Source organism: Vicugna pacos, chromosome X, assembly GCF_048564905.1.
Source record: "Vicugna pacos chromosome X, VicPac4, whole genome shotgun sequence".
NCBI lineage: Eukaryota > Metazoa > Chordata > Mammalia > Artiodactyla > Camelidae > Vicugna > Vicugna pacos.
This window is the reverse complement of record NC_133023.1, coordinates 80866841-80893965: the sequence shown is the minus strand read 5'-3', so window position 1 is coordinate 80893965 and position 27125 is coordinate 80866841. Positions and strand designations below refer to the sequence as shown.

Below are 27125 nucleotides of genomic sequence, written 5' to 3'. Positions count from 1 at the left end.
TTCCAGAGGTACAGTCATATTGCAGATGTAGAGACTCCTAGGATTTGTACTTGAGCCTTGCTACCTTTTGACTCCTCTCTTCAGTGATGTCTAGCATTTGGTTTACTTCCTGCCTTTCTGCCTTCCTGACTTCCTGCCTCCCTTCCTCCCTCCCTCCCTTCCTCAGACATTCATTGACTGTCTGCTGTATGCCAGGGATTGTCCTAGGCGATGGAGATACAGACGTTAAAAAGATGTATTTATGTCTTACGCTCAAGGAGCTCATAGTTTAGCTTAGAGGGACAAACACCAAATTTGTTAAATGTTATAATAGAGGTCTGTACAGGGTCTATAGGATGCCAAAGAAGAAACAATTGATTATGCTTATAGAACCAAGGCCAGCTTTTACCAATGAACTACCATTTGAGATGAATCCTGTAAAGCCTGTTTCTTGATCTGTAAAACTGGGATGAAGGCAAGGGGAGGTTGAAGGACGACGGTAGAGTAGCAGGCTTAGGAGGGCAGCCAGTCCATGGTTGGGGAGGAAGGTGGAGGACCTCAGAAGGGATGTCTCCAAGCGAGGAGTCAACAACAACACATAAGAAACTAACTGATTATCTGATGTGTTTGAAGCTATTGAAAGCTATTGTTTATTACAAAAACATAAACCCCCAAATGGGGCAATTATTAACACTGGGGAAACTTTTTAAATGTTGGCCAAGAAAGAATCATAATATACTATGTTCTGCAGCTGTGAACAATATTTACATAGTCATAATACTGCAAACTTTGATTTAACTTAAAACTATGCTATAACTATATTAGGAGAATGAAGCAGGATGTTAGGGGAGTGGTGTAAGAGTTAAATCTTCAACCTCTAGAGTAGGAAGCCAATAGAAAATGACAAAAATTGAAAAAGGCAGGACATATTAGAACAAGAGGAATAGAAACATAGGGGCAATTTCCTGTAAGTAAACAGGACTTAGAGATGGGAAGAAGTGAAGAATGCAACTGCTGGGTTTTTATTAGAAGCCTAGTAGAATTGTTTGACTTTCTAAATAATACACATACATTCCTTTAATCATAGAAAATTAAAAGAATGATCAGGCACCTCAGCTAGCTTTTCATCTCAAAATGTAAAATGTTCATCCTTGTTTAAAGGGAGGCGAATGGGGATGGGCCCACCTGGAACCCTAGACATGGTCTCTTGGGGACAGTACCTCAGCGCTTGAAGGTCTGGTGCTCAGCTGGATTGTCTCACACTCATTAAGTTTTTCCATGGACTGATCTAATAAACCAGATGCCTGCTTATGGAAATGGGCATATCCCTTCCCAGTGGCCAGAATGCAGGTGGCTCCTTGGTGAACATGGAATCTGTGGAAGAGAAGGTATTTAGGGACCTACTTCACCCATGCTCTGGGAAAGCCTGGTGAAATGTCCCTGCCTGTAGCAGAGGTCATTTCTCTGGTGACCAGATGGCAGCTCCATGGTCTCTCTCTCTCTCGCTGGCCATGCAAACACACACCAAAGACTCATTTCTCCAAACCCTATTGCTGAAGCAACCCCACCTCCCCCGAGTTGGCATGTTTTTTTTCTTAATGTGTGTAAACGTGAATGGGAAGGCTACGTAGTCGAGCCAGTCATCTTCCTTGTCCTGCTATAAGTCCAACTGAAAGAGTTCTAGGGGTTTCCACGCTCCCAACCTATACAAGTTGCTTTCTAATTATATGAATGCCCCAAATATTCCCACTGGTCACAGATGCACGTGGATGAGGCAGACACTGTGTTCCACTTTACTAACCAGCTGCTTATATCCTCCAGATCCAGAAGTTGGGATCGTTGTTGGGGCCTTGGTGGGTGCCTTAGTGGGTGCTGCCATTATCATCTTGGTTGTGTGCTTCGCAAGGACCAAGGCAAAGGCAAAGGGGAAGGAGAGGAAGAGAAATTCTAAAACCACCACAGAACTTGAGTAAGACCTTACTTTGTTGTCTTTGCTTGAATACAGACATTTCTCAGGCATGCCTCTTTCAGTCAACTCTTCCTAAGCACTCCTTTTAGCATAAGCTATCAGAGGTATCTTTCTGCTCACTCTCACTGCTTTTATAAAAGAACGGTGATGCTCTCATGTCCTGAGCACTATGCACCAGACTCTGTTCTAAGCATTTTATGCGTATCAATTTATTTAACTGCCACAGCAATCCTTTTAGGGCTAGGAAAATGTTTTAATATATTAACATAGTTGTCCTTCTACCAATACTGATAAAATATAATTTGAAATTTTTTTTATGGAACAGGGAGCCCGTGGAAGTCCGAATACGGCCCTGCCCATAGCCCAGGCTCTTGGTCACTCTGTATATCACACACATTCATTTGTTCTCCCTCCATTTTTGTGCTTCCACAACTATGTATTGGGTACCAACTAAGTACTAAGTATTGTGCTAGACAGAGTGAGTGCTAGAGATGTGCCAGAGTCATGGATTTGGCCCCCAAAGACCTTATGAGATCTTTAGACCCTTTCATCCTGACATCAGTTTTCCCACCTCTTAAACATTGGTTTCTCTCTCCTGAACTCTCTTTATATTGTTGAGACCTGTCCTTTCTGCACCCAAAATGGAGACACATGGTCTGACAGTGAGTTAGACTATCAGAAATCACAAAGTTCCCAAAGAGACTGGGAACTATGGTCGCTGAAGCTACAGAGCCTGTGGCTACAAGTGAAATGTCAAACCCTAACTTGTTCTTCCCTGCACCTTCTTCCTCCAGACCAATGACGAAGGTAAGCCAAAGTGCAGAGTGCGAGGCAATGCCAAGTGAAGATGTCATCCAACTAGAAGCAACTCTGCAGCCTTCCCTCCATGAGAACGAGCCTGCTGCCACACTGGGGCCAGATCATGAGCCGATCACCGAGCCTGACCCTGCCCTGAAGCCTACCTCGGAACCTGCCTCAGGGCCTGAGCTTGTCCTGGTGCCTGAGCTTGAGATCCAGCTGGAGCTGGAGCCGCAGCCGCAACTGGAGCCTGAGCCTGAACCGGAGCCTGAGCCTGAACCGGAGCCTGAGCCCGAGCCCGAGCCCGAGCCCACAACTGTAGTTGAGCCCTTGTGTGATGAGGAGAACAGGGTAACTAAGACATAGGCTCGCAGCCTCAGTAGGAACCCATTACTGGCATCTGGAATTCAGTTGACCTAACCAATCTCTTACCCCCTCTCTTGACTCTGACCAACCATCTTCTAACAAGGTGCTCCTCCCATCAATCCAAAATAAACAGGTCAAGATAACTACTAAATAAAGGCAAGGGTTCCTGCATTACCAGAATAGAATACTTAGTTTGATTAACATGTAAGCATAACTAAGGGCAAGTGATTTTTTAACTCAGTTGAAAGTGCTGTGCAACAACACCTGCGTCTCATTTCAGAAAATCTCTATTTTTAGCTACTCTTGGACATTCCACATGCATACATGACAAGGTGGCATTAATTGGATTCAATATTATTTCTAGGATTTGTTGTTGTCAGAGCTTCCCTATTCATTTTCCCATTGACCACTAAGAAAAGAATTCAACCAGCATTATCTCATAGATGGGAAAAAAATTCCTCAGAAATTCCAGAGGAAAATAAAGGGTACATATTAATTGGTACATAGCATTTAAAACTATGTCTTAAAATTGATGCTTCATTTATCATATTAGATTTCCCAAGGAAACCACCCTGCTATCCAGTATCTGAACACGGCAAATTTCTAAAATAACCCAATTTTTAAATGTGAAATAATGTACAGGCAAACAATTCCAAATACAATTTTCCTTCAGTAACTACAAAATGTTGATATCATAGGGGATGTACAATTTAGTTTTGAATGAGCTATTATGTTGTCACACTGTCTGATGCAATCTACTTTGGAAGGGCCAGATTAGGAAACTGTTCTAAATGAACACTTAAGATCTGTTTTAGATAATCTGAGGTAATTAATCTGTTTGACTGTTGGGATAATCCACATTAAGAGAGATCATTCTTGTATAAATGCTTATTATGAATTAAAATGCATTGATACCACCTCTTCTTCACCTGTTAAAAAACTTTTCTAGTGATCATATTTCATCTACATCCCATTTTGAAGCAATTTATAGGTAGACTTTTTCATTTGTGTAATCAATCAGATTTTAAATCTTATTTTAAGGTTCAATAAGTAATGCTCAATAAAAATCGTAATGATCCTAAGGTAAATCTTTTATAAATAATTTTATTAACATATACTTCATTTACAATAAATTGCACCTATTTCAAGTGTACAATTTGATGAGTTTTGACAGATGTATACACCCATGGAACCACCACAACAATCTAAATAGAGCGTTTCCATCATCCTTAAATGTTTCCTGTGCCCCTTTGTGCAATGCCATCATCACCCTGGACCCAGGCAAGCACTGATTTGTTTTTCATCTCAGAGGTTAACTTTGCCTTTTCTTGACCTTAATATAAATAGGATTATACAGTAAGTACTTTTTTTGTGCCTGACTTCCTTCTAAGTGAGGTCTTTAAATAAAGAAATGAATTCCTTAACTTATCACATCTAGATTTTCATGTGGAGGACACTATGAAACCTTTTCTATATAGATCTACCTATAGAATCTTTGAAGGTTTTAGGATAGATTGAAATTGAAATTAATATTACACTTGTCCACAGTCATGGAGAGAAGAGACAGCAAGCTTTTACTTTATATATTTTCTTTGATGTGTTAATTTTCAGCCAATTGCAGTTTTGAAGCATCTATAATTCCATTCAGATGAAATATAATATTATGATATATGGTGTCTGATGGGTTCAGGAAGCAAAATGATGAAGGTTTTAAGAATGACCTAATATTTAGAGCTTAAAAGCTAAACACAACAGTGTAAAAATTTCAATTACAAGAATGCCAAAGGAACTGGAATTCACTTTCCCTTCTGCCTTTCTGATAGAGGCAAATCACAAGAAAAGAGACTAATAGTACGTAATTGTCAACAACACCTCCAAATTTCTGATGAATTGGTGCTGAGCAGGAAGGCAGGCACTCTTGGCAGTCTTATAAAACTCTGCTCTTACTAGCACTGTTTTGATCAAAATGCTGATAAATCATTGGATCAGTGGTTTTTAACCTTTTTTGAGATAATGGATCACTTTGAGAATATGCTGAAAACTCTGGACCCCTTGCCTTAGAAAAATGCTTATACACACAAAGTGACATGTACAATTTTAGATAAATTACAGACTCCCTGAATCTAAGAATAAGAACTAGTGACTTAGATAAAAACACACAAGGCACACTTAATAAATCATGCATCCTGGGGTACGTGGCTACTATGCTATATGACTCAAAATGATCTTGATGGCCTGGAAGCTGAGTTGAAATCAACAGAATTAATTCGCCAGGAATGGAGGGTATGGTCTAGATTTAAGAGTATAGAATACATTTTGCCCATGCAGAAGCCTTAGTTGGGCAAGGTTGGGAAGCAGGTGAGGTTAATCTGAAGTGATACCTTCGGATCTCTCCTTTCAGTACCCTTCCTGGCCTTCTGGCATTTTATTTTCCAAACACCGAGGATTGTCATGCACCTGCTAGCTCAGTGACCCATGCAGGTCTGCATCCCTCAGGCGTGGTTCCTTTCTCAGGACCTATCTCTACCTTTGCCACTCTTACAAAAGGTAGCCCATTCTGTGACCTGTTCTTGGCCAGTCATGTCATTCAAGTTGATAATGGGCTAGCTCTCTTAGGAATGTTTAACAGGAAATTCTTGAAGACAGATAAATTCTTTAATCCAGAGATAGTAAATGGTGAAATTTCAAGCACTGGAACAATCCAGAGGGGCGATATTTCTGGAAGAAGACTTCTCCGCCTCTCTCAAACCAAACCATGTGGGTTACCATCTACCTACTACACCTATTTATAAGGCCACTCTGGGTCAGTGCAATTTTTATCCCAGTCTCCTTAATCTATTAGTACATCCATAATACACCATATACTTAGGTTTGCGATGAATCCTGAGACTCTATAAGATACAGAATCATAAAATTTTGTTCACTAAATCCTACTTGGGCAGTAAAATGGGCTCCTATGTTAGATTTCCAATAAGGGAACAAAACAGTTTTTTTTTCCTGCTTACTCATCAATGGATCAGAAAAGTAATGGAGTAATAGGTCATTACCCAAATATTCTGATAGGTTTAAGCTTCGACCAAATTCTTTCAGCTTCATTCTCATTCAGATAGGGCACTACCTGATTCATTTTGTTACAAGTTAAAATTTAAGTGGATAGTCCCAAGTAAATCCCAAACCAGTCTTGGCTTCTTAACCATTCACTTATCACCACCCAAAAAGATTTCCAGGAACTTTCCTCACCTCTTTGTTTCTGCATTTAGCAACTAGGATATGCTGAAGTCAACAGAACAGTTTTGGGCTGTAGGTCCTTATTCTCCCCAGATTCATCTGTTTATTCAGTCACCCACTGGACATTTACTGAATGGCTACTATGAACCAGGTACTGTGGCTGGTGATACAATGGTGAGCAGAATCAGAGCTAGCTTTTGTCCTCATGGAGTACACAGCTTTGCTAACTATGACAAGTTCTGGCATGTTACCAACAGCAGCATGCTGACTGCAGGGGAGGAAGGCTGGAATTTGTACTGCACTGCGGAGGGCTTCCCAGTTATCGTGATCTATGATAAAAAAAGGGACTAATACGTAGTAATTCTTGACCAACAACTAAGAAATCATGTAAATTGAGACCTCACATGTCCTTTAGAGTTACCAAATGAACTTTTCCCGTACTATTGTATGCTAAGTTAATCTTTGCAGCTCTTACACTGGCCTGTAACCCAGGTTTGATGAACTTTGAGTAAGAAGAGGTAGAAAGAAGCTTCCAGATCAACAGGACTCCAATTTTTTCAATCTCAGTGCACCTGAGGGTCGTAACACACACAATGGCCCACTCCTGACAACGACAGGGTGGAAGTGGGAGATGAGAATTATTTTCTCGGTAGGGGAGACAGGGAGGGGTACATGTAGTTTAAAAAGCTGGGTCATTCCTGCAGAAACCCCACCCAGTCTCCAGAGGAGAATCCCTGAGTGAAGAGAGCTAAAATAATCCGCCTGAGATTTTACAAAGTCAATACTAGACCCCAAGTTCTCTGATTCCCAGTGTAATGCTCTTTCAACTGCACCAAACTACTAATTTTAATGAAACAAATCCAAGTTTTAGTAATAAAATGCTGTTTTACAATGTCTATGTGCTGTAAAACAGGTTAGACTACGGTCTCATAAAAGGTTCAAACCAATCAATAAAGACTCAATAATCCCACTTGTCTTTGAAGCTTTGGTTTAAAAACAAAAAGAATTCAGAGAAGATAATGAAGGTTCCAGGAAACCAAAAACCAAACCAAAAAACCCCATGAAAACCCAAATGCCACCAGTGTAAAGAAAAGCATAGGGTTTGGTGGGCAGGGTGTTAACAACTAATGGGTTATTATCAAAATGCCACAGTACCTTCCATTTGGGCTCCTGTTTTGAGTAGAAGCAGAGAGAAAATAGATCTGGATCCAGGAAAGCTAGATTTCAGTAGCTCTAGATCTGGGTGTTTGCTCATTTGTAAGATGGAGATAATTTCTGCTTTCTTAAAAGGCTACAATGGAGAATGGATATAAAAGTTTATGAAGTATTGTACAACTATGCTATTGTAGAACCCATGTCTACTGATAATTGATTTAGCATTCTTTTTTCTCTCAATCAGGGATTCTTAACCTTTCGGGAAGTCACAGATTCCACTGAGAATCTGATGAAAGCTACAGAACCCTCTTCCCAGAAAAACGCACAAATTTCTGCATTTAATTTTAGGCAGTCAATAGAACTGTGAGGCTGGAGCCATACACCCCAAAGTAAGGAGCTCCCACACTATATGAAACTTGCTGACAGAAGGATTTGGGGGCTTGATATTGTAACAGGATATGGAAACAGAAAGCAGAAGACACTGCCATGTAATGAAATCAGTGTAGTTGGTACAGTTAAATTGGGAAATCAAAACACTGGGGTCATACAGTTAAATTGTTAAGTCAAAGGTTACGAAGTAAAATGCAGAATTATCTTGAATTTATAGAACCTCACTGAAACTGTGGATTCTCTCCAACAGATACTTAAGAATGTAAATTTTTTTCCACTCTTCCATTTACCATGTTATATTCTCAGTTAAGCTTTACAATTAAAATTGTCATCTTTTTTAAGTTTATTTTGAAAGTAACTATAAAACCTGATGACCTTGAATCAGCTTTGTCTTTTTTGGGTTTCCTAAAGGGAACAGGTAATAATCTGATCAATATCTGAGGCCATCAGTATCCTTAAATTTACACAAATCAGTGATTCAAATGTTGTTAAGCCACTTCATTTAAAATGCCAATAGCCTACAGGTTACCTGAAGCTTGGTTCCATTTGTACTGTTTATTAAAGAACTAAGATGAGTTTTCTTTTACATTCGCAAAGCCTATTACCTCAGACAAAATTCAGTATTTATGAATGCCTTAGTCCTAACAGGCCCTATTAGACACAATTTTGCTCTCTGATAACACTAAAAAACACTGGAAAGAAATTATTTCCCCAGTCATCAATTCTATTCCTGGCACTCAATAAACATAGTTCCATAAGAACATGCTTCCCCGATTAATAACAATAAAGATCAGCACTCAAAAAAAGGGTTTGCATATCAACAATACAGTTTGTGTTCACAAAACTCATTTTAGATACTGGTCATTAAGTCTCTGACCCAAAATTAATCGAAGCCTGTGGGCTCACTAGGATTACTTATTTCAAGCAAATGTGCCCATAAAATTCAAATTAAAAAAATAATTTGAAGAGTCACTTGGAGTTCATTAGATTTTATGACTAGTAATCATTTAAAATGTTTCCCTAAATTGAGATCAAGTTTACACTTATTAATTTTCTTCTGCTCCACAATTTAATTAGCAATTCAGGAGATTACTGTTTTTAAAGATTTTTAGCTGCAGTTCAAGCTTCACTAATTTTATTGCCTTTAGAGCTACCAAAACCCAAGAAGTGTCTTTATAAAAGATTTAAAGGCTTAAGTGGGCATCTAACTGATTTGAAAGAAAAATTAGGAGATTCTCTCAATGTTTTATTTTTTTAGTTTCTGAAATAAAAGTCAAAATACATTTTTGTTACATATCATGGTAACAAGCTTGACATTCTATTCAATTCAGGATGACTTAATATAGGTACTTTAAAACCTCATTTTTAAAAATAATACATTTCATTTTGGAGGGAAATAGTTCATTAAAAAGATACATGGGTACACAAGCTATTCTTTTTCATTATTTTAGTGTTTATGAATACCAGACTTGGAAAGCATGCTCTCCAACTGAAAATTTGGTCCTCAAAATACATACGTATTCCTCCTATAACAAAAACAAATTAAACCATACTGTTGAAAAAAACCGGAAATATTTGGCATAGGCCTCTGAGTGAGATTGATAAACAAGTTAGGATGTGTTTCAACTAAACAGAAGAACATTCTAGATTCCACCTAGAAACATTTGGCAGAACAACTGGCCTGGTACTACCTCAGAGTTGTTCTGCCTCAGAGGGGGATAAAGGATGCACGGCACGGTGCAGAAGACTCACAATAGCCACAGAATCACTTACTCAAAGTTAATCAAGATTCAATACAGAGTAATACACAACAATAGTAGAACAATCTCAACAAGTTATTCAATGCCTGGAAAGCAAGTTGTAAGCGTAGAACAAATACCTCAGCAGGAACAATATTCAACATGTTTATAGGACTCTGAAGATGAAAAAGCTTCATCATTGATAGATGATGTTTTGTGCACAAGTACATCAGTTTCCAGGACATTAGGGGACAACCACAAAAGATACAAAGTAAGACTAAATCCAAGCTGCTTAACTTTCCACCATTCTCTTGAGTATTAAACCCAGACCACCTTTGGCCACTTGCAGAGGTGTCTTTTCTTCTTTATTCTCAATGTAAATACTTGCTCCTTGGGACACCAGCAGTTTTGCTTCTTCCACTCTCTCCTCATCACAGGCTAAGTGTCTGAAATCAAGGACCACAAAGACTGATTAATCATTTGCAATTCTATGTAATGGATAGGATTTCCTGATAGGTAGTCTAACTGCATACTATTAGGTAGTGTAATATTGGAAAGTTATTTAAGCAGGAAAGGAAAATCAATTTGCATGGGGAAGAATGTTTATAAGTTAAAATTCAGTGGAATAGCCTTATAGTACCAGATCATAAATCACAATTCTGGTCCTACTACAATAGAGGGGATCTACATGCCAGCCTAAGGAACAACTTTCTTATTTTATGGAGATTAGTAGTTTACACCAAACACGTGCAATAATTCTGGGCTAGAACTTAGAAGAGCTTCAATTCATAACCTGCTAATAGCAATTTGTGTGGTTTAAATTTTGGAAAAGCAGTTTAAAAATTTTTATGTCATCTGATCCTTAGAGCCACCTCATAAGTTAGCAAGGTATTATCATCACCATTTTACAGTTGAAATTGTGACAGAGGTTAAAGTCCCTGCCAATGATGACATGGCTGAGCAGTAAGTGAGGGGAAACACTGTCAGGCACTTAAAGTTTACCAGGTAGGGTATTAGACACTTAACATGTAATTTTACTTAAGCCTCACAACAATCTAGTGAAGAAGGAATTATTATCCTCGTATTATAACTAAGGAAATTAGGTTCAGGAAAGTCAAGTAACTTCAAGTAACTTAATGTAAGTATTTAATATAGTTGCTAAGTGGCTAAGTTTGGATTGGGTAATAGCATCTAGCTATTCTTAAAACCTAGGCTCTTCCAGGACCCTATACTGCCTGATTCCTAAATTTCCTCCAGGCCACCCTGCCTTTCTTGTTACGGAGAAAGAGCTAAAATATGCATGTCTTTCTAAACAGAGTCACTCAGAACTACAGAAAAGATTTTTAAAACTAAAAGTTAAGAAAACAATACTTTTAAAAAACCCTGAATCCTATTTTGGACTAAAAAGAAGACTGATAGAATTTCTGGTTCAAAAAAGTCACTATTTAATAAGGAAGAAAAATGGCCAAGTTCTACAGAAAAAATACCAAATTAGAGGACAGCTTCAGGTCATACATGAATCAATTCCAGATGGATTTGAGTTAAATGAAAAACAATAACCAAACCAATGCAATGTTTAAAAAAAACCTACATTAAAATATGGGTGAATATTTAACTAATTTCAGGGTAAGGAAGCACTTTCTAGCCCTGAGGGGAGATGAACAGGTTTGACTATGTAGACATTAAAAACTTCTGTTATTTCACAAAAAAAATCATAAACAACATGAAAAGACAAACTGGGAAAAATATTTTCCACTAACATGGCAGAAGGTTAATATTTGTACTATGTCAAGTCAAGGGTATGTAAAAAAAAATCAGTAAAAAATATATTAATTTCCCAAAAGGAAACAGAGAAAGGGACACAAAAAAGGAAACAGAGAAAGGGACACAAAAAATTACAGTTTAGAGAAGAAATGTAATTAGTCATAGGCATTAAAAATGTTTAGCTCCACTGATAATAAAAAATGTAAATTACAACTCTGTAACACTATTTTTCCTATAAGAAAAGGGCATTTTCAGTGTTGGGGAGGGGGTGATAGGCACTCTCAAACTGGTGTTGAGAGGGTACAATGATGAAACTCCTCTGGAAGCAATCTGACAATCCATAGCAATAGTCTTAAAATGTGTGTGTCTGTTGACCCAGCAATTCTATTTCTAGGAGACTATACTAAGATAATAATTAGGAATATGCCCAAAGATTGTTGTATAGAATTGGTCAGTGTAGCCTTATTTATAATAGCGGAAAACTCAGGAAAGTTTAAATATACAGTAATAGAGGAATTATTAAATTATGGCACATCCATAAAATGGAATTGTGTATAGCCATCGAAAATGTTTTAGAAATATTTATTAACATTGAAAATGCTGACAATATACTATGAGGTGAAAAGAACAAGATATAAAACTACATATACAGTATGGTTCCAATTAAAGAAAAGTGTATGTAAAGTATGTACATCTGCAAATAAAAGGCAGGGAGGAAATGCATAAAAATGTCATCAGTGGTTATTTCTGGGTGGCAAGATGATAGACATTTTGAATTTTTAACTTTATACTTTTGTGTACTTTCAAAATTTTTTCCATAAACATGTATTACATTTATAAGTAGAATAAAAAAAGAAATGATGCGTAAGAATTAGTGCAAGAGGGCTGATGTCAGGTAGAATACAAATGACTGCTACTTGTCACTTACAGAGGAGTGTTACCCTCAGTGTCTTGGATGTTTGTGGATGCTTTGTAGTACAGAAGAATATGAATCATCTTCAAGTTACCCTTGGCTGCTGCCCGGTGCATTGCTGTAGCCTCATAATGGTCCTTAGCATCTGGATTAGCCCCGCCTTCTAGTAACATGACAGCAATCTGGGAAGATGGAGAACATGATGCAGAAATCTATTTGTGTTTGTGTATTGGTTCAGAACACAAAAGAAGTATCCTAGGAATGGAATCCTACCTCATGCCTGTTTTTGGAAGCTGCATAATGTAGGGGAGTACAGCCATTCTGATTGACAGCATTCACTTGAGCACCTTTTCCCAGAAGGGCTTTTACAATCTCATCCCGGCCAGCAGAAGCAGCAATATGAAGAGGAGACCAACCTGCCTGTAAAAGAGGCGGGAAGAACAAAAAACATGGAGAAAAGGCACAGGTATTAATGCTAACATTTAGGCATTTACAAAGAGCTGAGCGTGAATGGTTTTAAAAAATTATACTCTTTCTTTTTCCCTTCTTAAGTATTGCAGGACATTTGGAAACCAGATGTATACAGAGGAAAAGAAAAGCACCCATAATCCTATAACATGGAGATACTACATAAATTTAATTCTAAGGTGTTTTAAAGTTGGGATCATGGGATATCAAGTTCCAAGAGTTGCATTTTCCACAATTTCCACTTACTATGTTGTAAGCATTTTTCTATGTCATTCTTTGGAATTATAACTTTATTGGTTGCATATTATTTTATTATGTGGATATACCTACTATATTCAACTGTTCCTCCATTAAATTGTTTTTCTTTGCCATTAGAAATATTACTTCATTGAGCATTCTTAAAAAGGAATCTGTCTACAAAAGTTTCCATCCTTATTCTTCACAAGTCTTATCCTAATATAACCAATACCATTACACTAAATCTCTTCATAATGAAAAAAGATATCTAGGCTCTCATTATTCAGGTAATATTCCCTCCCCAAAATTTCCCACATAATAAAAAAAAGGGTTTGCAGACTCTTAGGGGTCATTGTAATAAGCCTCTATCGGCAATGTTTATCTTAAATTATGAGCGGCAAAATGAACATTCTGAAATAATGCAACCACTAGTCCTGTATTTGGTAACTGGGGTCACACTGTAACTTCCTAGTCATAAAGGTCAAAATTTGTTTGTGAGCTTAATACTCAAGCTTCAGTAAACACCAGTCTGGAGTCTAAAGATAACTGGGAATTTATCAACTCTGCCTAGTACTCACATCATCTTTATCATTCACTGGCACGCCAAGTTGCAGCAAGAATTCAACAATTTCTGTATGTCCGGCTGAGCATGCCCAATGCAATGCAGTTCTGCTGTCCTACACGGGAAACAGAGAAGCAGTAAGATCAACATTCTTGAAGAGAAATCGAAGAAGTAAGGTGAGAAAGCAGAAAAAAATTAATATTGGAGCCAGCAAACCTACAGTTTGGAAACAAGAAATGGAGAGCACTGGATCCTCAGGTAGGTAACCTTAAAATAAACTGTATTACTTAGTAGAGAGACCAAGGTTTTAGTAACATGGGGAGAATACACTGATGAATGTAGGCAATTCTGAGCAGAATAAAGCCATGAAAGCAATAGAGCAAAAAAACTGATTTCAGTGCTTTGGCAGAAATAGATCTTTGGCTATTTAAATTATTTATATACTTTTATGTCGGACATTGTGCTAAGTGTTCACGTATCATCTCCTGTAATCCTCATGATCCCATACAGAGGACATTATCCCCATTTTACAGATGAGGAAACTAATACTCCTCAGGGTAAGCAACTTGTCCAAGCTCACAAATCTAGTCAATGGTGAAGTTGGGACACAAACCCCTATATGTCTGCTCTGAATTTTCCAGATGCTCTAGAAAGAACAAATGAATCTTATGAGAAAGAAATGTTCATAAACTAGTTGAAATTATCTATATAACCACTTAAAAACATATAACACACAGCATTAGAAAGCAATATTACTTTAAAAAAATAATAAGCTAGGAGTTAGTCATGTTTCTCAAGGGGACTCTTTTTTTTGCAGTGACTGTTACATTTCTTAGCCCTATGTAAAAGAAAATGGTATTTTAAACTTTATTAAAAAATTTCAAACTCATAAAATAGAGGGAATATAATATAAAGCCATATGCCTATCACCTACATTTTATAAATATTTTGCCATATTTGCTTCATCTGGTTTTTCCCTTGATGAGATTTTAAAAAATAAATCTTAAATATCCTGACTTTTCATCCCTAAATATTTGAGTATCTAAAAAAAATTTCCTAAATCTAAAAAATTAACACTAGCTCTTTTATAACATTAAATACCCAGTCTGTATTCAGATTTCCCCAACTGTCCCCCAAATGTCTTTTTGCAGTTGTCTTGTTTCAATCAGGATCCATAGGAGGTCGGTAAGTTACAATTGTTTGCTATGCTTCTTAAGTCTTTTGATCTTAAATAGCTTCTCCCTTTTTTATGCTACTGACTTCATGAAGAATGGTTATAAATATGATTAAACTTTAATATAGTTAGATTAAATCAAAAGCATTAAATATTACCAGACCAAAATGAAGGTAAACTAGGCAAAGGCATTTTGAAGTTTGAATAATAAAGGAAAGTTCTAGGAAAAAAGTCTCCTGACTTCTAATTTTCTTCCCAAAGACAAAAAATCGGGAGTTTTAAGTATGTGACACTGTCTCACTAGTGCTTAGCACGGTACTTGTCAAATAGCAGGCCGTCTACAAATATGTGTTGGCTTACTGGGGGCACCGTGAATCTTTCTAGAAACTCAGGGTGAAAGCAGGAGGGTCCTTTGAGCGGGAAGGCAGAAAGAAACACTGCCTAAGGTCAACTCACTTCTGTTCTGCCTCTGCCTAGAATACCCGTTCATCTCTCAGGGATCCCCTACTTATCCTTCTAGATAAAACCCAACCTTCCCTCCTTTGCAACGCCTTTTCAATTAGGACAGAATTCGGCATTCTTAAGCGAGATTAAATCAAGTCCTTCCATTATACGTTCTGAAAGCACCACGTCAACTTCCCTCCCGAGTATTTAGCACAATCGGACATATAATTTGGGATTATTTTATTAACGTCTGTTCCTTCCACTCGATTGCATCCCCAGCTCCCAGTAAATTGCCCGGCACAGAAGAGGCGTTCAGTTACATTTCACACGTGTTCCATCGGGGGGAAAAATCACTAATAAAAGCAAAGAAACCCATTTTAAAAAAATCAGAACCTTTCCTTCTCACAGATATTTCAAAGACTGGGCATATCTGAGAAATGCGCTAAACGTTCTAGAAATATCCAAAATGCAGCGAGCTAAGTACTGGGCCAAAAACAAAACATTGGCGGCTTGCGGGGCTAGCTCCGGCAGCCCGATCCCGAGTCCTGAGGTGACCCCGGGTAAGGATGGGGCGGTGGGGGCGGGGATCTGGCCCTCTCGGAACCGGCCTACCCCTGGGCTGGGCTGGGCTGAACTGGGCCGGGCCGCCACGTTGGGCTCCGTCGCCACCTCCTGCGGAGAGGCCCCAGCGCTGCTTTACCTGGTCAGTCCTAGTAGCCAGGGATTTATCGGCCAGGATCCTCTCCTTCAACTCCTCCAGCTTCCCGCTGTAGGCCAGGTTGCAGACCATTAAATTAGACACACACCCCTCCATTTCGCCTTCCCAGGATCTCCAGGAAGCCAGCCCAACGACCTCCTCACGTCGCCGGCTCCGACTGCCAATCAAAAGAGCCGGTAGAGCTTCACCAGTCACCGGCCTCCCTCACTCTTTTGCTTGTCTCATCGCAGGGCGCCTCTGGGAGTTGCAGTTTGAGCGCAGCTCCGGACGGGGAGGCGCCTTCGCCGCTCCCTCCGACTCGGCTTCTAGCAGCGCGGAACTACGAGCCCCAGGGTCACTTGCGGCCGCCGTAGTCAAGTGGCCGGTGGAATTGGCCCAGGATGACAGCTGGAGAATGGAGTCAGGTACGGGGAGCGGCTTCGTGTGGAACCGGGGTGGGTGGTCGCTGCTGGGGCATTGAGTCGGTGACGCGAAACGGGTGCGGGGTCATGGCAAGAGAGTTATAGGAACATAAAAGTCCTGTCCCCCGGGGGCCCTGACCTGCAGTGGTAAGCGGAAGGGAAAACAGTAGAAGCTGAGTACTACCTCCTGGGCTCAAACCGGTACTTGTGGCTACCCTCCCCCTCGCTGCTGCCGCGAAAGGAATGAAAAGAAGTGGAGGTTATTTATTCTGACATCTCGGCGGAGTGGCATCAGGGCAGAATTCTGTCACAGTAATGATAGCATATGACAGTAAGATGATGTGCCGGGGTGATGCCAAAGGCAGGGTGTGATGCCATAGGAGCCACTTGATATCTAAGAGATCTCGGTGAGTTCACGGCCTGGTGACATCACAGCTTGATAAGGATCATCTTGACACTGTGGTATGGTGTTGGCTCTTTAATATCATGATAATAACGATGACATCGAGGCTTTGCTAGATTAAGTTAATATTAAGTTAATAGTGTTTCTATTTATGGAAATCCTAAATAGTGCCATAGGAGAAGAGATGCAAGGCTTCTCCTTTATAGGGCATATCCAGAAGAGCATCATGCCAAAACTAGGTAATGATAAGAATACACTCAAGAAAGAGACTGATTATGTTTATATTTATCCTGTTATAGTGTAGAACAGGGTTCTGTAAAGCACCAGATAGTAAATATTTCAGATTTTGGGGCCATTTTGAATGGATGTGAAATGATATCTCGTTGTTCTGATTTGTATTTCCTTAATGACTAGTGATGATGAACATCTTTTTGTTTACTTATTAGCTATTCATGTATCTTTTCCATTTTTAAATTGAGTTGTTGTCTTTATTGTCTTTTTATTATTGAGTTGTAAGAATTATTTATAACTTATCCATTCCCACCACTTACTACATAAAGTCTGAACAGCTGGCCTGAATACCCTTTGCGATTGGTTTTTCATTGTTCGCAGGTGTGATCTGTTTATGTGGTTAATTGCAGGCAATTCACACTAGCCTGTTGCCTGGTTTAAGATGAGACATTTTAATCTGTGGCTCTCATTTTTTAAAGCACAAGTTTAGATCCTACAGATAGAAATGTCCTTGGTATTGTATGTCACTGGACTGTACAAATCTTCCCCACTTAAAATCTCTCTCTTCATGAAACTGGCATATTGTTATAGGTTGTTGTAATAAAACATTTTACTTACTTGATCCCGGGGTTTTTGCTTCCACACTCTTGTTTCTGAGTTATTTGCTTTATAAGTGGTATATTTTTTAACGTGTTATTATAAATAATAGAAGATTCATAAAAGGTTGCAAAAAGTATAGAAAGGCTCCACCTACTCTTCATCCAGTTTACCCCATCATTACATTTCACATAATTATAATACAATATTAAAACTAGGAAATTGACATTGAAATTGTAACCAAGCAGGAACCTGTGGGGCCTTCCCAGGACAGACCCCTCCCCCATATCTTCTGCTGTAGCTCCTCTCTGAAGTACCCAGATCATAGTATCTCATGTATATTTCCTGAGTTTTTCAGATGCTAAACACCATCATCAAATGGAGGAAATTAACAATTTGATGATCATGAGCACCTGGCCCCCAGACCGTCTGGCGCCTGGGGGTTGATATTGTTGACCACCCTGTTACCTCAGCATCAACCAATCAGAGAATTGTGCACAAGTTGTTCACAGTCCCCCTCCCTTACCTGGCCTTTAAATATGCTTTGGGGATTTGGGGGTTTTCTTGGGTATGAGTCACCCCGTCCTCCTTGCTTGGCCCTGCAGTAAACCTTTCTCTACTCCAGACTCCAATGTTTTGGTTTGTTTGCCCTCACAATGGGTCAGGCACACGAACTCACATTCAGTAACAGAGTGATGTGTGTGTGCAATTGTGTTATTTTATAGCTTGTGTAGATTTGTGCAGCCATAACTGCAATCAAGATACAGAAATATTCCTTCACTAGAAAGCTACCAGTTCATAGTCACACCTACCACTTACCCTCACCATCCAGAACCCCTGCTAAATACCAATTTGTTTTCCTTCTCTATAATTTTGTCATTTTGAGAATTTTAGATAAATGAAATCATAAAGAATGTGACTTTTTCCAGTTTTTCCACTTTGTATAATGACATTGAGATCCACTCAAATTGATATCTGTATCAATAGTCTGTTCTTTTTTATTGCTGAGAAATATTTCATGCTATGGGTGTACTATACAGTTTGTTTAACCACTCACCGAATGAGGAACATTTGGTTGTTTCCAGTTTGGGGCTATTACAAATAAAACTGTGAAAAACATTTGAGGATAAGATTTTGTGTAGACATAAACTTTCATTTGTCTGACATAACTGCCCAGGAGAGTAATGGCTGGGTCATATGGTAAATGTATGTTTAGTTTTTAAAGAAGCTTTTCCAGAGTGGTTATATAGCATTTTTACACTCCCAATGGCAGTCATCGTATAAGAGATCCATTTTCTTTGCATCCTTGCCATATTGTCATTGTCATTGTGTTTTATTTTAGCCATTCTGATAAGTGCATCATAGTGATATCTTTATTGTGGTTTTATTTGCATTTCTCTAATGGCTAATGATGGTCAGTATCTTTTCATGTGTTTATTTGCCATCCCTATATATTCTTCAATGCAAGGTCTCTGTATTCTTTGCCCATTTTCTTTAAAATTAAAAAAAATTATTGAGGTGACATTGGTTTGTAACATTATATGTTTCATGTATACATTGTGTTTCTACTTCAACATACACTACAGATTGCTCATCACCAAAAATCTAGTTTGTATCTATCACCATCCAGTTGACCCCCTTTACCCATTTTGCCCTCCCTCTGCCCCTTTCTTTCTTGTAACCACTACTCTGTTCTCTATATCTACCTGTTTGTTTTTGCTTGGTTTGTTCAATTATTTTGTTTGTCTTTATTTTCCACATATGAGTGGAGTCATACAGTATTTGTCTTTCTCTGACTTATTTCACTTGACATAATACCCTCAAGTTCTATCCATGCTGTTGCAAATCCTTTGTCCGTTTTATAATTGCATTGTTTGGGGTGTTTTGTTTTGTTTTTACCTGTTCAATTTTGAGAGTTCTTTTGATATTCTAGATACAATTTCTTTGTCACATATGTAGTTTGCAAACATTTTTCTACCAATCTGTGGCTTGTCTTTTCATCTTATTAATAGGATTTTTCATGGAGCAAGAGGTTTTAATTTTGATGATGTCCACATCATCGATTTTTTTTTTATGAATTGTGCTTTTGTTGTTATGTCTAACAACTCTTCACTAAGCCTTAGGTCTTGAAGATTTTTTGTAGATTTTCTTCTAAAGTTTTTTTTAACATTTTTTATTGATTTATAATCATTTTACAATGTTGTGTCAAATTCCAGTGTTCAGCACAATTTTTCAGTCATTCATGGACATATACACACTCATTGTCACAGTTTTTTCTCTGTGATTTATCATAACATTTTGTGTATATCTCCCTGTGCTATACAGTGTAATCTTGTTTATCTATTCTACAATTTTGAAATCCCAGTCTATCCCTTCCCACCCTGCACCCCGCTGGTAACCACAAGTCTGTATTCTCTGTCTGTGAGTCTATTTCTGTCCTGTATTTATGCTTTGTTTTTGTTTGTTTGTTTTTGTTTTTGTTTTTTAGATTCCACATATGAGCGATCTCATATGGTATTTTTCTTTCTCTTTCTGGCTTACTTCACTTAGAATGACATTCTCCAGGAGCATCCATGTTGCTGCAAATGGCATTATGTTGTCGGTTTTTATGGCTGAGTAGTATTCAATTGTATAAATATACCACATCTTCTTTATCCAGTCACCTGTTGATGGACATTTAGGCTGTTTCCATGTTTTGGCTATTGTAAATAATGCTATAGTAATCAAGACTGTGTGATATGGCAAAGGGACAGACACACAGATCAATAAATCAGAACAGAGAATCTGAAATAGGCCTATACCAGTACAGCATACGCATTTTCTACTACAGTACAGAAGCAATTCAATGGAACTGAAGCCATTGGAAATCCATAGTTTAAAAATTAACCTCTACCTAAACCTCACACTGAATACAAAAATTGCCTCAAAATGGATCACTGACTTAAATGTAAAATATAACTAAAAAACTTTAAGGTGTAGGTAGAGGTTAATTTTTAAACTATGGATTTCCAATGGCTTCAGTTCCATTGAATTGCTTCTGTACTGTAGTAGAAAATGAGTATGCTGTACTGGTATAGGCCTATTTCAGATTCTCTGTTCTGATTTATTGATCTGTGTGTCTGTCCCTTTGCCATATCACACAGTCTTGATTACTATAGCTCTGTAATAAGTTTTAAAATTGCGTAGAGTGATACCTCCTGTTTTATTGTTCTTTCAAATTGTTTATTTCCCTTTCTCTGTACATTTTAAAACAAGCATGGCTATATCTAAAAAAATTGCTAGGATGTTTATAAAAATTGTATAAGACCTGTATATTAAGGGGAGAACTGATATCTTTACTATGTTGCTTCCAGTTCACGAACAGGGTATGTCTCTCTATTCAGATCTTTTATTTCTTTTGTTAGTATTGTGTGGTTTTCAGCATTGTGTAGTTTTCAAATACAAGTCCTATATATGTTTTGTTAGAATTATAACTATTTCATTTTTTGAGTGACTTAATAATATTGTATTTTAAATTTTGGTTTCCATGTGTTCATTGTTAGTATATAGTAATACAATTGATTTTGGTATGACAATCTTGTACTCTACAATGTTGCTGGATTTACAGATTAAGTTCTAGGGGATTTTTGTTGGTGTTGATTTCTTGGGATTTTCTTTGAAGACCATCTTGTCATCTGCAAATAAGGACAGTGGTATTTCTTTCTCTCTACTCTGTATGCCTTTCATTTCCTTTTCTTCTCTTATTGTTCTGGTGCAGAATCCCAGTACTGTTTAATAGCCGTTGTGAGAGCTAAACCTTTGCCTTGTTTCCAGTCATAGGGAGAAAGCAGTCAGTCTCTCAGCATTAAATGTGATGTTAGCTGTAATGTTTTGGGGTAGATACTCTTTAAGTTGAGGCAATTCCCCCTTAATTCCTAGTTTTCTGAGGATTTTTTTTTATCATGAATGAATGTTGCATTTAGTCAAACAGCTTTTTAGATATCCAAGTGACCATGTGAATTTTTTAATTTGCAATCTTTCTGATTGATTTTCAAATATTGAACCGATCTTGCATCCCTGGAATAAACCCACTTGTACATAGTGTATAAATTTGTTTACACATTGCTGAATTATATTTGCTAATATTTTGTTAAGAATTTTTGTGTCTCTATTTATGAATGATATTGACTTGTTATTTAATTTTTGGTACTTTCTTTGTCTGATTTTGGTATCACTGAAATATTGGCTTTATAATAATAGTTGGGAAGTATTCCCTCTTCTATTTTCTGGAAGAGACTGTGTAATAGTGGTATTAATTTTCCTTTAAGTGGTTGGTAGAATTCTCCAGTGTAACCAATTGGACCTGGAGATTTCTTTCTTTTTTTTTTTGGAATTTTAAAAGTACAGATTAGTTTCCTTAATAGTTATAGGGGTACTCAAATTTTCTATTTCATATTGGGTATTTGTGTGTGTTTTACAAGGAATTGCTCCAGTTTATCAAAATTGTAAAATGTGTGTAGATTTGATTATAGTATTCCCTTTATCCTTTTGGTGTTTGCAGAGTCTCTAGTGATATCCCCTCTCATTCTGATATTAATCATTTGTGTCTTCTTTTTTATTTATCTTGCTAGAGGTTTGTCTATTTTACTGATCTTTTCAAAGAACCAGGTCTTTATTTCACTGATTGTTCTCTTAATTTTTAGTTTTCAATGTCATTGATTTCTGTTCTTAAATGTATATTTCCTTCCTTCTACTTGCTTTGTGTTTATTTTACTCTTGTCTTTTTAGTTTTTTTAAAGATGGAAAGTTAGATTTTTTAATTTGAGACTTTTCCTCTTTTCTAAGGTAAGCATTTAGTGCTATAAATTTCCCACTCCACAGTGGTTTAGCTGCATGACTTATATTTTTTTTATTGTGGTAAAAAATACATAACATGAGATCTATCCTCTTAAAATTTTAAGTCCACATTACATTATTGTTAACTATAAGCACAATGTTGTTTTCATCTTGCATGACTGAAACTCTATACCCATTGAATAGCAACTCCCCATTTCCCCCTCCCCCTAGTCCCTGGCAACCACCATTCTACTTTCAGTTTCTATGAGTTTGACTACTTTAGATACCTCATTTGGGTGGAATGGTGCTGTATTTGATCTTCTGTGACTGGCTATTTCACTTAGCACAATGTCCTCAAGTTTCCAACCATGTTGTAGCATATGACAGGATTTCCTTTTTATATGGCAGACTAATATATATATATGTGTGTGTGTGTGTGTGTATACTACATATACGACATTTTTTATCCATTCATTCATTGGTGGACATTTAGGTTATTTCTACTTCTTGGCTATTGTGAATAATGCTGCAGTGGACATGGGAGTGCAAATGTCTCTTCAAAATCCTGATTTGAGTTCTTTTAGATAAATATCCAGAAATGATATTTCTGGATTATATAGTAGTTCTATTTTGAATTTTTACAGGAGCTTCTATACTGTTTTCCATAACAGTGGCATCATTTTACATTCCCACTAGCAGCATAGGAGGGTTCCATTTCTCTACATTCTTGCCAACACTTGTTATTTTTTTTTAAATAACCATCCTAACAGGAATGAGATGATATCTAATTGTGGTTTTAATTTGCATTTCTCTGATGATCAGTGATGGTTAGCACTTTTTTCATATAACTGTTGGCCATGTGAATGTCTTCTTTGCAGAGATGTCTATTTAAGTCCTTTGACAATTTAAAAATATAGTTATTATTATTTTTTGCTACTGGGTTGTAGGAGTTCCTTATATATTTTAGATATTAACCCCTGTCACAAATATGGTTTGGAAGTATTTCCTCCAACATAGGATATATCCTATGTTGGAGGAAATATTTCTGTTGATTGTTTTCTTTGCTGTGCAGAAGCTTTTTATTTGACATAATCCCTCCTGTCTGTTTTCTTTTCTTTTTTTTTTGGTTGCCTGTGCTTTTGGTGTCATATCCAAGAAGTCATTGCCAAGACCAATGTCTTAAGGTTTTTTTTCCCTGGGTTTTCTTGTAGGCGTTTTATAGTTTTAGGTCTTATATTGAAGGCTTTAATTTTGAGTTTATTTTTGTGTGTGGTGTAATAAGATAAGTTTCCAGTTTCATTCTTTTGCATGTGGATATGCAGTTTGCCCAATGCCATTTGTAGAAGTGACTCCTCTCATCCATTATGTACTCTTGGCACCTTGTTGGAGTTCATTTGATCATATGTGTGTGAATTTATTTCTGGGTACTGTGTTTTATTCCATTATCCATATGTCTGTTTTTATGCCAATACCATTCTGTTTTGACTACTATAACTTTGTAATATGTTTTGAAATTAGGATGTGTGAGGCCTCTAGCTTTGTTCTTTGTTCTTAAGATTATTTTGGCTATTTAGGGTTCTTTGTGGTTCTACATGAATTTTAGGATTGCTTTGTTCTGTTTCTGTAAAAATGCCATTGACATTTTGATAGGGATCACATTGAATATGTAGATTGATTTGGATAGTGTGGACATTTGGACAATATTGTTTTCCAGTCCATTAACATAGGTTGTCTTTCCATTTATTTGTACCTTTAAATTCTTTTCAGCAATGTTTTGTAATTTTCAGTGTACAAGAGTTTCACCTCCTTGGTTTATTCTTAGGTATGTTATTCTTTTTGATGCTATTTTAAATACAATTGGTTTCTAAGTTTCCTTTTCAGATAGTTCATTGTTAGCATATAGAAATATAGCTGATTTTTGTATGTTGATTTTGTATCCTTTAAAGACTTAATCATTAGAGTGTATACTGAATTCATTTATTAGTTCTCACAATTTTTGTGGAGTCTTTGTGGATTCATCAGGTCCTGGGCTTTTTCTTTGTTGGAAGGTTTTTGATTACTGAGTCAATCTCTTTGCTAGTTATAATTCTGTTCAGATTTTCTATTTCTTCATGATTCAATTTTGATAAGTTATGTATTTCTAGGAATTTATCCATTTCTTCTAGGTTATCCAGTTTGTTGGTATACGATTATTCATAGTAGTCTCCAATAATACTTTTAATTTCTGTGGCATTCATTATAATGCCTCTTTCATTTTTGATTTTATTTATCGGAGTATTCTCTTTTTTTAGCTAATGGAACTAGATTTGATTTGTTAATTTTGATGATCTTTTTATAAAACCAACTCTTAGTATCATTGATTTTTTTCCATTCTCTGTTTTTTTTTTATTTCTGCTCTAACCTTATTTTCTTTCTTCTACTAACTTTGGACTTAATATGTTCCTCTTTTTCTAGTTCCTTGAAGTGTAATGTTAGACTGTTCATTTGAAAACTTTCTTCTCTTTTAATGTAGGCATTTATCACTATAAACTTTCCTCTTAGTACTGCTGTTGCTGCAATTTCATAAGTTTTATAGTATGTTGCATTTTCATTTTCATTTGTATCAAGATATTTTTCAGTTTCCCTTTTGATTTCTTCATGACTCATTGGTTGTTCAAGAGTGGTTTTAAATTTCCACATATTTGTGAATTTTCCAGTATTTCTCTTGCCATTAATTTCCAATTTCATTCCATTGTGGTTGGAAAATATAGTTGGTATGATCTCAGTCTGTTAAAATTTGTTAAGACTTGTTTTGTGACCTAACATGATCTATTCTGGAGAATGTTCTGTGTGCACTTGAGAAGAACATGTATTTTGCTGCTACTGGGTGAATGTTCTATATGTCTGTTAGATTCATATAGTATTGCTCAAATATTTTTTTTCTTGTTGTTCTTCTGTCTGAATTTTCTCTCCATTATTAAGAGTGACATGTTGAAATCCCCTCCTACTATTGTGTTACTGTCTTTATCTCCCTTCAGTCTTGTCAGTGTTTGCTTCATATATTTGAGTCCTTTGATGCTGAGTGCTTTGTATTTATAATTGTTATAACTTACTAATGAATTGGCTTTTTATCATTACATAATGTTTTCCTTTGTCTTTTTGACAGATTTTTTTTAACTTAAAGTCTATTTTGTTTGATATAAATATAATCATGCCTACTCTCTTTTGGTTACACTTTACATGAAATATCTTTTTCCATACTTTTACATTCAGCTTACATGTGTCCTTAAATCTAAAATGAGTCTCTTGTACACAGCATATAGCTGGATTTTGTTTTTTTATCCATCAGCCACTTTATACTTTTTGATTGGGAAACTTAATTCATTTTCATTTAAAGTAGTTAGTGATAGGGAAGGACCTACCATTGCCATTTTATTATTTTCTTTCTGTCTTGTACCTTTTTGGTCTCTTTTTTCATTCCTTGCTGTCTTCCTTTCTTTCATTGATTTTTTTTTAGTGACATGCTTTGATTCCTTTCTCATTTTCTTTTGTGTCTATTCTATAGGTATTTTTTTTGTGGTTACCATGGGGCTCATGTAAAACATACTACAGATATAATCATTTATTTAAACTTGTAACAACAACTTCAATTACATACAAATATTCTGTACTTTTACTTCTCCCCCCAACACATCTTATGTTATCAATATCACAAATTACATCTTTTTATATTGTGTATCCATGAACATTTTTATAGTTATAGTCATTTTTTAACTTTTGTCATTTAACCTCATACCAGAATTTGAATGATTCACTCATCACTGTTACAGTATTCAGTGTTCTGTATTTGTCTATATATTTACTTTTACAAGTGACCTTTATACTTTCCTATGTGTTCATGTTTCTGTTTAGTGTCTTTTCGTTTCAGCTTGAAGGGCTCTCTTTAGAATTTCTTGTAGGATAGATCTAGTAGCAATGAACTGCCTCGGCTTTTTTATCTGGAAATGTCTATTTTTCCTTCATTTTTGAAGAATAATTTTCCTGGCTATAGTATTCTTGATGGGCATTTTTTTCCTTCAGCATTTTGAATGTATCATCCCACTTCCTTCTGGCCTACAATGTTTCTGCTGAGAAATCCACTGGTAGTCTTAATGGGAGTTCCCTTGTCTTGAGGAGTTACTTTTCTCTAGCTGCTTTCAAAATTCTGTCTTTAAATTTTTGACAGTTTGATTATAACATGTCTTAATGTCAGTGTCTTTGGGTTCTCGTTGAAGTCCACTGGGCTTCTGAAACTGCATGTCCATTTTCTTCCCTGGATTGTGAAAGTTTTCAGCCGTTACTTCTTCAAATAAATTTTCTGCCCCTTTCTCTTTCTTCTCCTTCTAGGACTCCCAAAATGCATATTTTGGTCCATTTAATCATATCCCATAAGTCTCTTAGACTTTCTTCTCTCTTATTCATTCTTTTTGTTTGTTTCACGGACTGGATAATTTCAAATGACCTGTCTTTGAGTTATTGGTTATTCTTCTTACTCAAATCTGCTGTTGAACCCTTCTAGTGAATTTTTCAGTTGAGTTATTATATTCTTCAACTACAAATTTTCTGCTTGGTGCACTTAAAAATATTTTCTCTCTTTGTTGATATTCTCATTTTATTCATACACCATTTTCCTGAGCTCTTAGATCGGTGGTTATTTTGAATTCTTTGTCAGGTAATTTATGTATCTTCATTTCTTTAGGATCAGTTTCTGGAGATTTATTTTGTTCTTTGGTCATATTTACCTGTTTCTTTGTGT

General features: G+C 36.7%; 3 protein-coding genes across 7 annotated transcripts in view; 2 read left to right on the top strand and 1 right to left on the bottom strand.

Annotated features, from left to right (window-relative positions):
* Positions 1-4031, top strand: part of VSIG1 (V-set and immunoglobulin domain containing 1) — a 30613-nt gene extending 26582 nt beyond the window's left edge. For both annotated transcript variants that reach the window (XM_072955629.1, XM_015247802.3), the window contains exons 6-7: positions 1801-1948; positions 2743-4031. In XM_072955629.1, the coding sequence (XP_072811730.1) occupies positions 1801-1948; positions 2743-3112 (518 nt within the window). In that variant the 3' untranslated portion in view covers positions 3113-4031. The remainder of the gene's footprint in view (positions 1-1800; positions 1949-2742) is intronic.
* Positions 4032-9118: 5087 nt separating this feature from the next.
* PSMD10 (proteasome 26S subunit, non-ATPase 10) lies at positions 9119-16102 on the bottom strand. Of its 2 annotated transcripts, none has more exons than XM_006214102.4 (5): positions 15887-16102; positions 13585-13683; positions 12575-12721; positions 12317-12483; positions 9119-10070 (listed from the first exon to the last, which is right to left on the bottom strand). In XM_006214102.4, the coding sequence occupies exons 1-5, from the start codon at positions 15998-16000 to the stop codon at positions 9917-9919; spliced, it is 681 nt and encodes a 226-aa protein (XP_006214164.1). In that variant the 5' UTR covers positions 16001-16102; the 3' UTR covers positions 9119-9916. The 2 variants fall into 2 exon arrangements, with proteins under 2 accessions (XP_006214164.1, XP_006214165.1); XM_006214103.3 differs by having other exon boundaries at positions 12396-12483.
* A 46-nt stretch (positions 16103-16148) lies between these two features.
* ATG4A (autophagy related 4A cysteine peptidase) overlaps positions 16149-27125 on the top strand; it is a 53632-nt gene continuing 42655 nt past the window's right edge. For 2 of the 3 annotated variants that reach the window (XM_072955628.1, XM_072955627.1), the window contains exon 1: positions 16157-16308. In XM_072955628.1, the coding sequence (XP_072811729.1) occupies positions 16299-16308 (10 nt within the window). In that variant the 5' untranslated portion in view covers positions 16157-16298. Of the gene's footprint in view, positions 16309-27125 lie in introns of all 3 variants that reach the window. The other variant, XM_031675468.2, reaches the window with a different exon arrangement.

Bases quoted from the DNA above. Each gene is read 5' to 3' on its own strand.
- PSMD10 (XM_006214102.4), bottom strand. From the start codon at position 16,000: ATGGAGGGGTGTGTGTCTAATTTAATGGTCTGCAACCTGGCCTACAGC. The intron at 13,684-15,886 runs GTAAAGCAGCGC...TTTCCCGTGTAG, and splicing joins TGGCTACTAGGACTGACCAG to GACAGCAGAACTGCATTGCA. The intron at 12,722-13,584 runs GTGAGTACTAGG...CCTCTTTTACAG, and splicing joins CAGTGAATGATAAAGATGAT to GCAGGTTGGTCTCCTCTTCA.